The sequence below is a fragment of the Bufo bufo genome, chromosome 1, assembly GCF_905171765.1.
Source record: "Bufo bufo chromosome 1, aBufBuf1.1, whole genome shotgun sequence".
In the NCBI taxonomy this organism is placed as follows: Eukaryota; Metazoa; Chordata; class Amphibia; order Anura; family Bufonidae; genus Bufo; species Bufo bufo.
The window spans coordinates 518,685,709-518,698,177 of record NC_053389.1 but is presented as its reverse complement, the minus strand read 5'-3'; the positions used below and the strand labels follow the sequence as shown (position 1 = coordinate 518,698,177).

Genomic DNA, 12,469 nt, shown 5'->3' with positions numbered 1-12,469 from the left:
ATACAGTATATAAACAGAGTATGTGTATCATATACATCACTCCGTCTAAAAAATGTAATAGTATTTACCGCCTAGGTGACCCTAATATAGATGGTCACTCAGATCCCTTACAGAATAATGGATATGATGATAGTTACATGTCCATTGCAGACTAGTGATCTAGTTTGAATAAAATAGTAGTCACTAGGGACAAAAAGCGGCTTCAAGGATTCCTAAGCTGGACAACCGTATATAGTCCAAGAAACTGCTGTTATATAACATGATACAGACCATGGTAATTCCCATCTATCTGAAATCAGAGTGGGTGGTCACAAGAGTCCCCTATAGAATGATGATACTCAATGATAATTATGTGTCCATAGTAGACTGGTGACTAAATTTAAATAGTCCGATACACAATAGGGGCAAATAATGGTTTCAGGAACTCCTCGGTTGGACAACTGTATATTGTCCAATAAACCATTATTCAGCTTAAATTCGCTCCACTATTAGTCAATGAAGCAAGAAAATGAAATTTGGTCATTCAGGTCAGCTGGTCTAAAAGTGCCCAGCCTGAATATTCAATCTGCTTCTTTCTTAAGGACCAGTTTATCAAAATTTCCGCCACGTGGTGACGGTTTGACAACTTCCACTCCTTGGAATTTGATGGTATTTGGATTGGTCCCATGGAACAGCAAGACATGCTTAGCAGCTGGAGTGTCATTGTCATTTCTAATATCACTCAGGTGTTCCCCAATCCGCCTTAGAAATTTCCTGATAGTTTTTCCAACATACTGCATACCGCATGCGCATGTGATAAGGTATACTAATCCGGAAGTTTTACAATTCACAAAGGAGCGGATGTCAAAGGTCTTATTGGTCTGTTTACTTGTGAATCGTTTCCCCTGTAAAATGAAGGGGCATGCAATGCAATGGCCACACCTGTATGTACCTGAAGTGATGTTACTTAGCCATGTCTCTGTAATGGGGGTCTGGAAAAAACTATGAACCAAACGGTCCTTCAAGTTTCGTCCACAGCGGTATGTAATAGACGGGGTATCACCAACATATTGTCCAATATCTGGGTCTGACCGAAAAATGCCCCAATAGGTGTTCAAAACTTCCTATATCTTATCATGTGCCACATCATATGTCGCCAAGATGCCGGCTGTGTTGTCCTCAGTACCCCTATTCTTTGGTATAAGAAGATCATCTCGGTTGCTGCCCAAAGAATGCTGATGAGCAGCATGCAAAACTTTGGCTGGATAGCTCCGTCTCCTAAATCTGTCCTGGAGATCATTGGCCGCTGTCTGATATAGTGTTGCTCGCGAATATTCAAATCGCGAATTTTTATCGCAAAAATTTGCGAAGATCTAGAATATAGTGCCATATCTTCGGAATTGCGAATATTCAAGATTGTTTTCAATGTCCACGTGAGAGGTATTTCTCTGCTGTCCATACATACATACATGCTACAGACATAGTGAAGTTGCATGTATTGCGCCAAAAATATACGCTTCATTAGTGACGATTTGCGCAATTGCGAATATATTGGAGCACTCTATCTGCATATAAAGTTATTGTTCTGCCATGCATGCGAAATGTAATCAAAAACAGTGCTGTAATGTAAAATTACTTAGTGATCAGGAGTTCTTCCTCACAGTCATGAAAGTTGCTGCCAACCATTTTCTCCAGTCTCAGGAAACTTCTAGCAGCTTGAAAAATGTAGTAAAAGGGAGCCACGCCTTTATTGCGCACGCAATACGCGCATATTACATTGCCGATTTTTGCAATCAAGAAAATAATGACTGGAGATCGCGAATTCAAAAATTTGCAAAACAAATATTACCCATGCTGCTCATCACTAATCTGATATCTCTACAATGAGCTACAGTGGATACAGATGCCAACTGTTCCAGTGTAACAGCGTATTGGTAGCTGTCGGTTTGCGGAATATGTTGGTGGCTAAGTTCCCATCCTGTCCTCTGGCAATCCTGAGGTCTAGAAAGGTAATCTCATGTTTATGGCTTTCTGATGAGAAAAATAGTCCGAGTTCATTGACATTGAGTGTGTTTACGAAAGTGTGGAATTGATGTTAACTCCCTTTCCATAAGATAAACACATCATCAATGAACTGGAGCTACAACAGAATAGATCGAGACCAGCTATGAGATGTTCCACCAGCTACCATATTCCGTTCCCACCATCCCAGGTAGAGATGGGTGAAACTGGGAGCACTCACCACTCCCCTGAGCTGATGGTAGATCTTCCTGTGAAAAAGGAAAAAAAAAATTATCAAAATAAACTGCAGAAGCGACAAAATAAACAGATTTTTGTGGGTATAAATATTGGCCTCTTTCCTGTAAAAATAGTGCAACCTTCTCGCATCCAGTAGCTTGAGGAATGCTACTATACAGGGCCTCTACATCCAGACTCGCAAGAAATGTGAGTCAATCTGGATATCGTCCAGTTTTTTAAGAACGTCCATTGAGTCGCTTGTATAGGATGGTAGGGCTGAGACGAAGGATCTAAGAACTGTATCTACATATACCCCCAGATTTTGCCTGTGCCAGATACTATTGGCCTGCCCTTTAACAAGGTTAGGCCCTTATGGACCTTAGGTAGACAATAAAAACACGCCATCTGGGGATATTGTGGTAACAAAAGTCATAGTCCTGTTTATGAGGTCCCGTTGGAGAGCCCCATCCATTAGATTTTTAAGTTCTCTCTTATATCCCGTGGGGGGATTACTGCTGAGGATCTCATAGTAATTTTTGTCACCCAGTACCCTTTCGCACATGTTTTTATAATCATCCGTGTCGAGTATCATGATGTTGCCCCCTTTATCCGAGGGCTTGATCACAATTGAGTCATCAGACTCGAGAGTTCGCAGACCTTTTAATTCCTCAGACGTTAAATTGTTCTTTCCACTCATATCGCTGTTTATTTTGAAGAGCTGGTCTGTTACCACATTGAGGAATGTGTCAACTGGAGTGTTGTCACTCAAGGGCGGATATTTATTAGGGGACAAACGCAGGTTAGTTAAGGGTCCAGATCCCCTATCCCTTTTACCATCGTCCAGCAGACCCGCAAATGTTCTAACATCTGTCAGTTCTCCCACATCTATCCCCAAGGCCGCCGCCTCCTGTCTATCATGGGTAGCAAAAAACTTTTTCCATTTTAATTTTCCGCCAAAAAAAATCAATGTCTTTCACCCATTCAAACAGATCAAATTTGTGAGTGGGAACAAAAAACAGACCCTTATTCAGCATAGTATATTCTTCTTCAGATAGCTGTCTATGAGAAAGATTGAAGACCTGTAAGTCATCTGAGGAACTATCGTGCCTATTCACAGTTGGTTTTGGTTCCCCCGGTTTCGTAATAGGTAATCCGAGACCGATGGGGGATTCCCTAAAAAATCGCCACCTCTTGTGGCACCTCTCAAGCGACCCCGCTGGTTGGGTCGTCTACCCCTTGACGTGAAGCGTTTAAATGGGGCACTATTAGATTCTAGCAGTGTCTCGCCTTCTCCTTCAGATGACGACGGCTCTGTCTTGACTTCAAGGGCCTTAGATGTATTGGCTCCAAAGTCTAGGATCCGTCCCTTTCTGAAGTCGTTGATATCTCTTATAAATTGGGAATGTTTATGCTCGTTGAGCTCTGCCGTGTACCTCTTCACTGTTTGCTGTAATGATGCTTTCTTTTTCTTATAATCAGGGCTGGTGCTAAACTTTCTTGGTGCTTCAATGCTCTCTTGAAATTCAGTTTTACTTTTGGCAAATATAACCCTTTCCTCTTCCAGCAGTAAGGAGATCAGCAGCAAAGATGAATCAACTGATTCCTTCTCCCACCTCTTATTGAATTAGGTGAATCGGACTCTCACTGCTGGAAGGAGTGGAATGTGCAGACCCCGTGGCACTATCCTGTGCTTCAGGTAGTGCTCCAGGGTCTGTAAGTCTGTAATTATCTTGATAGATACTTAGTTTTTGTTTTTGCAGCCACACACCATCAGTTGTGGCCGCAACAGACTACGCTGATTAATTTCTAACACTAGTTAGTGATCTTAACATCTGATGCTCCTGATGACCCAGGTCCATCCTGGAGAAACACGTCGAGCATTGCAGACATACTGAGCACAGAGAAGTTTCATTTTATTAGAGGTCAGACTACATATCGCTACATGGCCCGGTAATTTGGCCACTAGTTGGGGCATTGGATTTTTCCATTCAGGGCTGGACATCCCTTAGTTGTGCATTATATGCATTAATATGCCCATCACCATTTGCCCAACTATATAGATTTTTTTGTGTTGCTTCTATGGTTTCTAATGGGCCTCAATGGTGATCTAGGGGTTAAATCTGTTCATTACCCCTCACTACCGAATGCCAGGTTATACCGAGCGACAAGCATCCAGACGGGGAGCTATATGACTAACACCCCACTTGTGGATGGGCTTTGTATAGTTGCATAGAAGGATTTGCCTGTGATAAAGTGGGCTTTTCACCCAGGTTAGGTTTTTAAATAAATATATATTAATAAAATTTAGGTTTTTTTCATTTAGTATCCTTACAGGCAGTGAATTTAAAGAGGAGACATACAGCAGGTTAAAGGTAATTAACCCTTTTAGTACCTTGACAATTTCCATTTTTGCATTTTTGTTTTTTTACTCCCTGTCTTCCTAGAGCCATAACTTTTTTATTTTCACATAATGAGGTGTAAATGTCCCTCTTTGACCATCCAAAAAGTTGAGCATACGTCTTCACAGTAAGAAACTGTTAGTTTAGTAGCTGGAGTGCAGTCACTATCTCTCTGATGTATCCCTAGGGAAACAGATTCTATAGACTAACTAGGGCTAACTGCTTTTCACTTCCGAGTTAACCCAGGAATACATTAGATAGATCAGACCTGCACTGAACTAACATTTCCTCAAGGTAGAATTAAACTGCACAATTTTTTATTACACATCCATTGGCGCTCGTTTTGCAAAGGCTGATTACAAAGGCCGCTACTAAAGTCGTTCCTCCCTCATTCTGTTCTATTCAATACCAGCAGCACATCCCTGATTACACACAGATATGTGCTGCTGATAATCGGCATCATCTGGGTAGACTGTGTTGACTGCACCCCCTTTCTTTTTCAGCTTGGCCACTTAAAATCTAAGGGAACTGATTCTTCAATCAATTCTCTTAGCATACATCATCATCAGGAATATTTTTGATATACAGTATATTGAATGGGCATTAATTTACTTGTCTTTTCATGTGTTTAATTTTTTTTAATTTGGAGGTATGCTTAAAATATATATCCTTTTCTCATGGAAGTATCAATTTAACTTAGTCCTTTGCAGGTGATTTTAAGCTCTTTATCAGAAAAAGCAGAGACCTGACCTATATAAAGTTTCTTTTTATCTTTCTTTTCTTCAAACAGATTAAATGTTTACTATGAAGAGAAATCCAAAATGTAACCCATATATCCAAATCTGTCTCACAGATCTCCATTACAACAAAAATTGTATGCTCATTTTCATGATTTTTGTGGGTTCTGAATACACAGGAGCCTAAGCTTTTCAATACAATTGAAAATGTCATCTGGATATAGACTTGTCAGTCTTTTGCTCATTGGTTAGCACTGTTGTCGTGGGTTTAGATATGACTAAGGACATCTGCATGAGGTTAGTGTGTTCTTCTCATGTTTTTTTGACCAAGGACATCTGCATGTGGTTAGTGTGTTCTCCTCATGTTTGTGAATTTTCTGAGGGTACTTTGATTTTCTCCCAAAATGCAAAAAAAAAAAAAAAAAGATACTGATATGTTAATTTGCTTGCTATGAAACAGGCCCCAGGGTGTATGTGTATGAGATGTTGATAATCTATGTACAGAGCACTATAAGCAACAGGAAACATGGGTAGAGGACAATGTATTTGCTTACCGTACATGTGCACACTAGGCACTAATGCTGCACATCTGCAGTGTTTTTTTTTAGTACAGAGACACAAAAACCATGCATGTGAGCAAAGGCTGTCAATGTGACCGCATACATTTCTTGTGCTAAAAAACAGAAAATATTACATAACAATGTTGAGTACCTTTCCAGACCCTGTAGAACCCGCGACTGCCAGCAGTTGTCCTTTTCCCAGAGTAAAACTTATGTTAGAAAGCACAGGAGTGACATGCAATGAGAAGTTACTAAAAAACAGATTGGGGTCTTCCTTAGAACCACTGCCTCCATTCTCAAGCATGGCTTTCCCAAAAGCTTCTCCAATACCCTGTATGGGAATAGTAGAAGAAACAATGATTTTAATGATGAGATTAATATTTATGTAAAGATGCATTTGAGTTTATTCTGTGACAGTGCCTGCTATGAAAAAACTGTGAAAATGGATTGCAGCCATATTTCCATCAGTGATGCCAGATCCTTTAAAATAAAAAATACTTGATTCACTTGGATGCGAGGGAACACTTGTTCCACACAGAAGGCAGCAGGACCTGATGTCAAGATGCTGGTAGTGTCATGTCCTGATGCCTTCAGTGCGGAGCAAGTGTCCCCTCATGTGCAAGTGCATGAAGTGACATTTTTTTTTTAAAAGGATCTGTGGGCACTACCCGAGGGGATGGGAAGGCCATTATATAATGGGACACTATGTGGGGGTCATTTTATATACTTGGGCACTATATGGGAGGCACTTATATATACTGTTGCACCCTGTGGGTGCACTTATATATACTGTGGCACTATGGAATGATATACTGAGTGTACTGTAGGGTTTAAAAAAAAAAAAGACAATGAACTATATCTGTTTTTAATGGCCTTTTTTTATCAGACGTTAAAGGGTTTCTGTCATCAGAAAAATCGTCATGTATCTGGTTGACATTATCAATGTGCTAATGTCAGAAGAACATAACTGTATGATTTTTAACTCCCTGCCTGCCGCTGTTCCCTCAAAATAAAGACTTTTATAATATGCTAATGAGCCTCTAGATGCTAGTGGGGCGTTGCTGCAGCACCTAGAGGCTCCGTCTTCTCACCCTTTGGCAAGCCCATGTCCAGTTGATTGACGTCCTAGTTCTCCTCTGTGCCCGTATAATCCCACACCTGCGCTGTCCCGTTTAGTATTCGGTGCAGACGCAGTGAGTGAAGCCGGCAGCAGGAGAGCGTCCTTCACTCACTGCGCCTGCGCCGAATACTAAACGGGACGGTGCAGGCGCGGGATTTACAGGGCACTGAGGAGAACTAGAATGTGAATCAACTGGACATGGGCTTGCCAAAGGGTGAGAAGACGGAGCCTGTAGGTGCTGAAGCAACGCCCCATTAGCACCTACAGGCTCATTAGCATATTTTATAAGTCTTTATTTTGAGGGAACGGCGGCAGGCAGGGAGTTAAAAATCATACAGTTATGTTCTGCTGACATTAGCACATCGCTAATGTCAGCCAGATACATAACAATTTTTCTGATGACAGAAACCCTTTAAAAACCAGTGCAAAATGGTCATTAAAGGATAAATGTAATTTTTTATTTTATTTGCTAGTTTATTAGAGCTAGACATGTATACCTCAGTTAGTCTGTCAATGATTGCCAAAAGATCTGTAATTACCCTATAATAACAGCTTTCATTAATGTCTCCTGTGCCTTTCCACTGCTCCCTTAAAAGACCGTTACTATGGCTCACCTGTCTCCGGCTAGGAAGACAGAGGGGCGGTCCTTCACACTGCATGCCTGCATTAGGCTTCAGAGTGAGGAGGCGTGTTTCTCAGTAATCCAATCTGATTGGCTGGCAGGAAGCTGCTGGCTACAGCAAGTTGGTATGTGACCTGAAGGAATGCAGTTTTGGCCTCAGAGAACTGGCAGAGGACCCATCTTGAGAAGATCCTCATAATGTAGGATTCAAAACAGCCGTAACTAAGGGGAAAACTCTAGGAAAACAGTGGTAAGTGAAGAAACTAAAGATTGCTTTATGCATAATGCTGCAGCAGCAGTAACATATGCTAACATTGATTTTTTTATGAAAATATGACAGTTATCCTTTAAGATTCATAGAAGTCCAGGAAATGGATGCACACACAGTTGCAAAATGGCCATGTAAAACTGATCGTCGATGGTCGTATGAATGTAACCTTAACCATAATATAACCAGGGCAGGATTACATGTGTAAGGGCACTGCCACACATGCAGATTTTTTTCATGCAGTTTTTGAACCGAAAACCATGAATGGATTTAGAAAAAAAGAGGAGAAGTCTTATACACCACTCACAAAAAGTCAGGGATATTTGGCTTGAAATTTATGGAAAATGTAAAAAGTTCATGCTATGGCGATATTATATCATGAACGTCTGCTATGGGGCCCAGGGAAAGAGGGGATTATCTACTCTTCTACTGGAGGTGAAAACTTGATCAGGACTCTACCCTCTAAAGGAACAACTTTTAGCAAATGAGGCAGTGGAAAACATGGCCCAAAGGTCATTGAAAAGGGTTTAGGAAGAAACCCTTCTGTCCTGTGTAAGGGCCTGTTTTGATCCTTGCTATGGGGCCTTCCTTCTCTATGTTAGCCACTGCCTCATACCTAACAATTTATTGAAACAAATGCCAACAACAGTGGTGGGTATACCCCAACAAAAAAATGTTAATGTCTCAATAACTTCTCATGTGGCCTTGAGCATCAATTACAGCTCGACAACGACATCTCATGCTGTTCACAAGTTGACTTATTGTCTGCTGAGGCATGGCATCTCACTCTTCTTGAAGGGCGGCCCTCAGGTCAATGAGGTTCTGGGGTACAGAGTTACAAATCTCTACGCAGCGACTCAGCTGATCCCCTAGGTTTTCCATGGGATTCAGATCTAGAGAAAGTGCAAGCCACTCCATTTGAGGTACCCAATCTCCAGCAGCCGTTCCCTAATGATGCAACCTTGATGAGCTAGCGCATTGTCGTCCATGAAGATGAAATTAGGCCTGTGTTGTTCATGCAGAGGCACAATGACTGGATTAATGGTGTTATTAAAGTAGTATGGGCTTGTCACTGTTCCATTCACAAAGTATAGGGCAGTTCTGTATTAACTAGACACACCTGCCCACACTGTAACACAACCACCACCAAAGAAAAACTGGAGCTGATGCATAACATTCTCCTTGATGCCTCCAAAATCATTGGTGGCCATCATTTCTGCTCAGTATGAATTGACTTTCATCAGTGAACAGTACTGAGACCCACTGGTCCCTCGTCCAGCGTAAATGCTCCCTGGCCCATGAAAGACGATGATGCCTGTGGTCAGGTATCCTTGCAGGTCATCTAGCACGCAGACCACACTGATGTAAATGGTTTTGAATGGTGAAACTTACGTGCCTATCACCTCCCTTAAACGTGCCTGCAGTTGTGTGGCATTCATCATCCGGTTTCGCATGGCATTGTTCACAATTAAGCGGTCATCAGTGTGGGATGTTGCCAAAGGACATCCACTTCTATGCCTTTCTGTGACTCTTCCAGTCTCTCTGTATCTCTGTTGCAGCCTGCTGATGTCACTCTGTGACGCTCTAAACTCAGTGGCTACTTCTGTCTGAGAACATCTTGCTTGAAGCCTCGCAATAGCAAGGTACTGTTAATCAATTGTTAGGTGTCGTCTTGGTCTCATGATGTCAAAATGTGTACAGCATGATGAGGAGGACTGTTTAAATACCAATTCTAATTGAACCAGGAAATTTATTGGGCGATTCATGAATCAAAAATCTGTTTTGCGATTAAGCTCCTTGTTATAGAACAGCAAGTTGTGCAAAAAGTACTGCAACATTTTAAAAGTTGGACATGTGCATTCAAAAGTTTAGAGAAGGTCACATTAAGTTCACCTGTAAAGGTTAGAGTGCATTTTAGGTTCATACTGAAATATGACCCACAAGCCAAATGTCCCTAACTTTTTGAGTAGTGTATGTCCTTAATACTTTCTTTTATGATCCACTCCTAAGTTCAAAAACTGCATCACAAAACCTACATGTGTGGCTGTACCCTAAGGATATATTGTGATAGCTAAAAGACATATTTATAAATTTATAAATATAGTTCTCTTTTTGTTATAAAAAACAAAACATAGCAATAATCAGCAAGAAAAATCTGGAAAATGGCATATGCAATCATACAGTATTTTCTCAAATACACAACATACATACATACATACATACATACCTCATCCCAGGAGGCAGTTACATTCTCCATTACTGCTTCTGTGGTTGTCAGGTTGTACTCCAGTGACTTAAATTCATCTTTTTGTAAAAAGTCCTGTTAAACATATTGAAATATATTAACTGACATTTATTATTAACATCATTAAACTATATGCCATTCACATGAACTGTACCTTTTAATTCTGACAATGTGAGAATCACATTTTCATGTGATCACTCACTAGAAAGGATCAATCACTGCTAACACCTCCCTGCTATCAGTGACTGACAGCTATCTCTGTATACACACTTACACAGGGAATGCTATTACTGATAACATCTCCCCCATGTACAATTATCAGTGACTGACAGCTATCTATGTATACACACTTACATAGAGAATGCTATAAATCACTGATAACACCTCCTCTGTGTACAACTATACAACTATTAGTGACGGAGAGCTATGTATACACACTTACACAGAGAATGCTATCAATCACTGATAAAACCTCCCCAATGTACAATTATCAGTGACTGACAGCTATCTCTGTATACACACTTACACAGAGAATGCTATCAAATCACTGATAACACCTCCCCGTGTACAACTATCAGTGACTGACAGCTATCTATATATACACACTTGCACAGAGAATGCTATCAGCCACTGATAAAACCTCCTCTGTGTACAACTATACAACTATCAGTGGCTGACAGCTATCTATGTATACACACTTACACAGAGAATGTGATTAGTCACTGATAACACCTCCCCCATGTACAACTATCAATGACTGACAGCTATCTCTGTATACACACTTACACAGAGAATGTTATCAATCACTGATAACACCTCCCCTGTGTACTGTACAACTATCAGTGACTGACAGCTACAGTTGCAAGAAAAAGTATGTGAACCCTTTGGAATGATATGGATTTCTGCACAAATTGGTCATAAAATGTGATCTGATCTTCATCTAAGTCACAACAATAGACAATCACAGTCTGCTTAAACTAATAACACACAAATAATTAAATGTTACCATGTTTTTATTGAACACACCTTGTAAACATTCACAGTGCAGGTGGAAAACGTATGTGAACCCTTAGAATAATGACATCTCCAAGAGCTAATTGGAGTGAGGTGTCAGCCAACTGGAGTCCAATCAATGAGATGAGATTGGAGGTGTTGGTTACAGCTGCCCTGCCTTATAAAAAACACACACCAGTTCTGGGTTTGCTTTTCACAAGAAGCATTGCCTGATGTGAATGATACCTCGCACAAAAGAGCTCTCAGAAGACCTACGATTAGGAATTGTTGACTTGCATAAAGCTGGAAAGGGTTATAAAAGTATCTCCAAAAGCCTTGCTGTTCATCAGTCCACGGTAAGACAAATTGTCTATAAATGGAGAAAGTTCAGCACTGCTGCTACTCTCCCTAAGAGTGGCCGTCCTGTAAAGATGACTGCAAGAGTACAGCGCAGACTGCTCAATGAGGTGAAGAAGAATCCTAGAGTGCCAGCTAAAGACTTACAAAAGTCCCTGGCATATGCTAACATCCCTGTTAGCGAATCTACGATATACGTAAAACACTAAACAAGAATGGATTTCATGGGAGGATACCACAGAGGAAGCCACTGCTGTCCAAAAAAAACATTGCTGCAAGTTTACAGTTTGCACAAGAGCACCTGGATGTTCCACAGCAGTACTGGCAAAATATTCTGTGGACAGATGAAACCAAAGTTGAGTTGTTTGGAAGAAATACACAACACTATGTGTGGAGAAAAAGAGGCGCAGCACACCAACATCAAAACCTCATCCCAACTGTGAAGTATGGTGGTGGGGGCATCATGGTTTGGGGCTGCTTTGCTGCATCAGGGCCTGGACAGATTTCTATCATCGAAGGAAAAATGAATTCCCAAGTTTATCAAGACATTTTGCAGGAGAACTTAAGGCCATCGGTCCACCAGCTGAAGCTCATCAGAAGATGGGTGTTGCAACAGGACAACGACCCAAAGCATAGAAGTAAATCAAAAACAGAATGGCTTAAACAGAAGAAAATACGCCTTCTGGAGTGGCCCAGTCAGAGTCCTGACCTCAACCCGGTTGAGATGCTGTGGCATGACCTCAAGAAAGCGATTCACACCAGACATCCCAAGAATATTGCTGAACTGAAACAGTTCTGTAAAGAGGAATGGTCAAGAATTACTCCTGACCGTTGTGCACGTCTGATCTGCAACTACAGGAAACGTTTGGTTGAAGTTATTGCTGCCAAAGGAGGTTCAACCAGTTATTAAATTCAAGGGTTCACATACTTTTTCCACCTGCACTGTGAATG

At 41.0% G+C, this 12,469-nt stretch overlaps 1 protein-coding gene across 2 annotated transcripts in view; it reads right to left on the bottom strand.

Moving 5' to 3' along the window:
- The window catches only part of CFTR (CF transmembrane conductance regulator), a 203,874-nt gene that overhangs the window by 116,560 nt on the left and 74,845 nt on the right, over window positions 1-12,469 (bottom strand). For both annotated transcript variants that reach the window (XM_040411444.1, XM_040411453.1), the window contains 2 exons: window positions 10,151-10,243; window positions 6,065-6,244 (listed from right to left, as the gene is read on the bottom strand). In XM_040411444.1, the coding sequence (XP_040267378.1) occupies window positions 6,065-6,244; window positions 10,151-10,243 (273 nt within the window). The remainder of the gene's footprint in view (window positions 1-6,064; window positions 6,245-10,150; window positions 10,244-12,469) is intronic.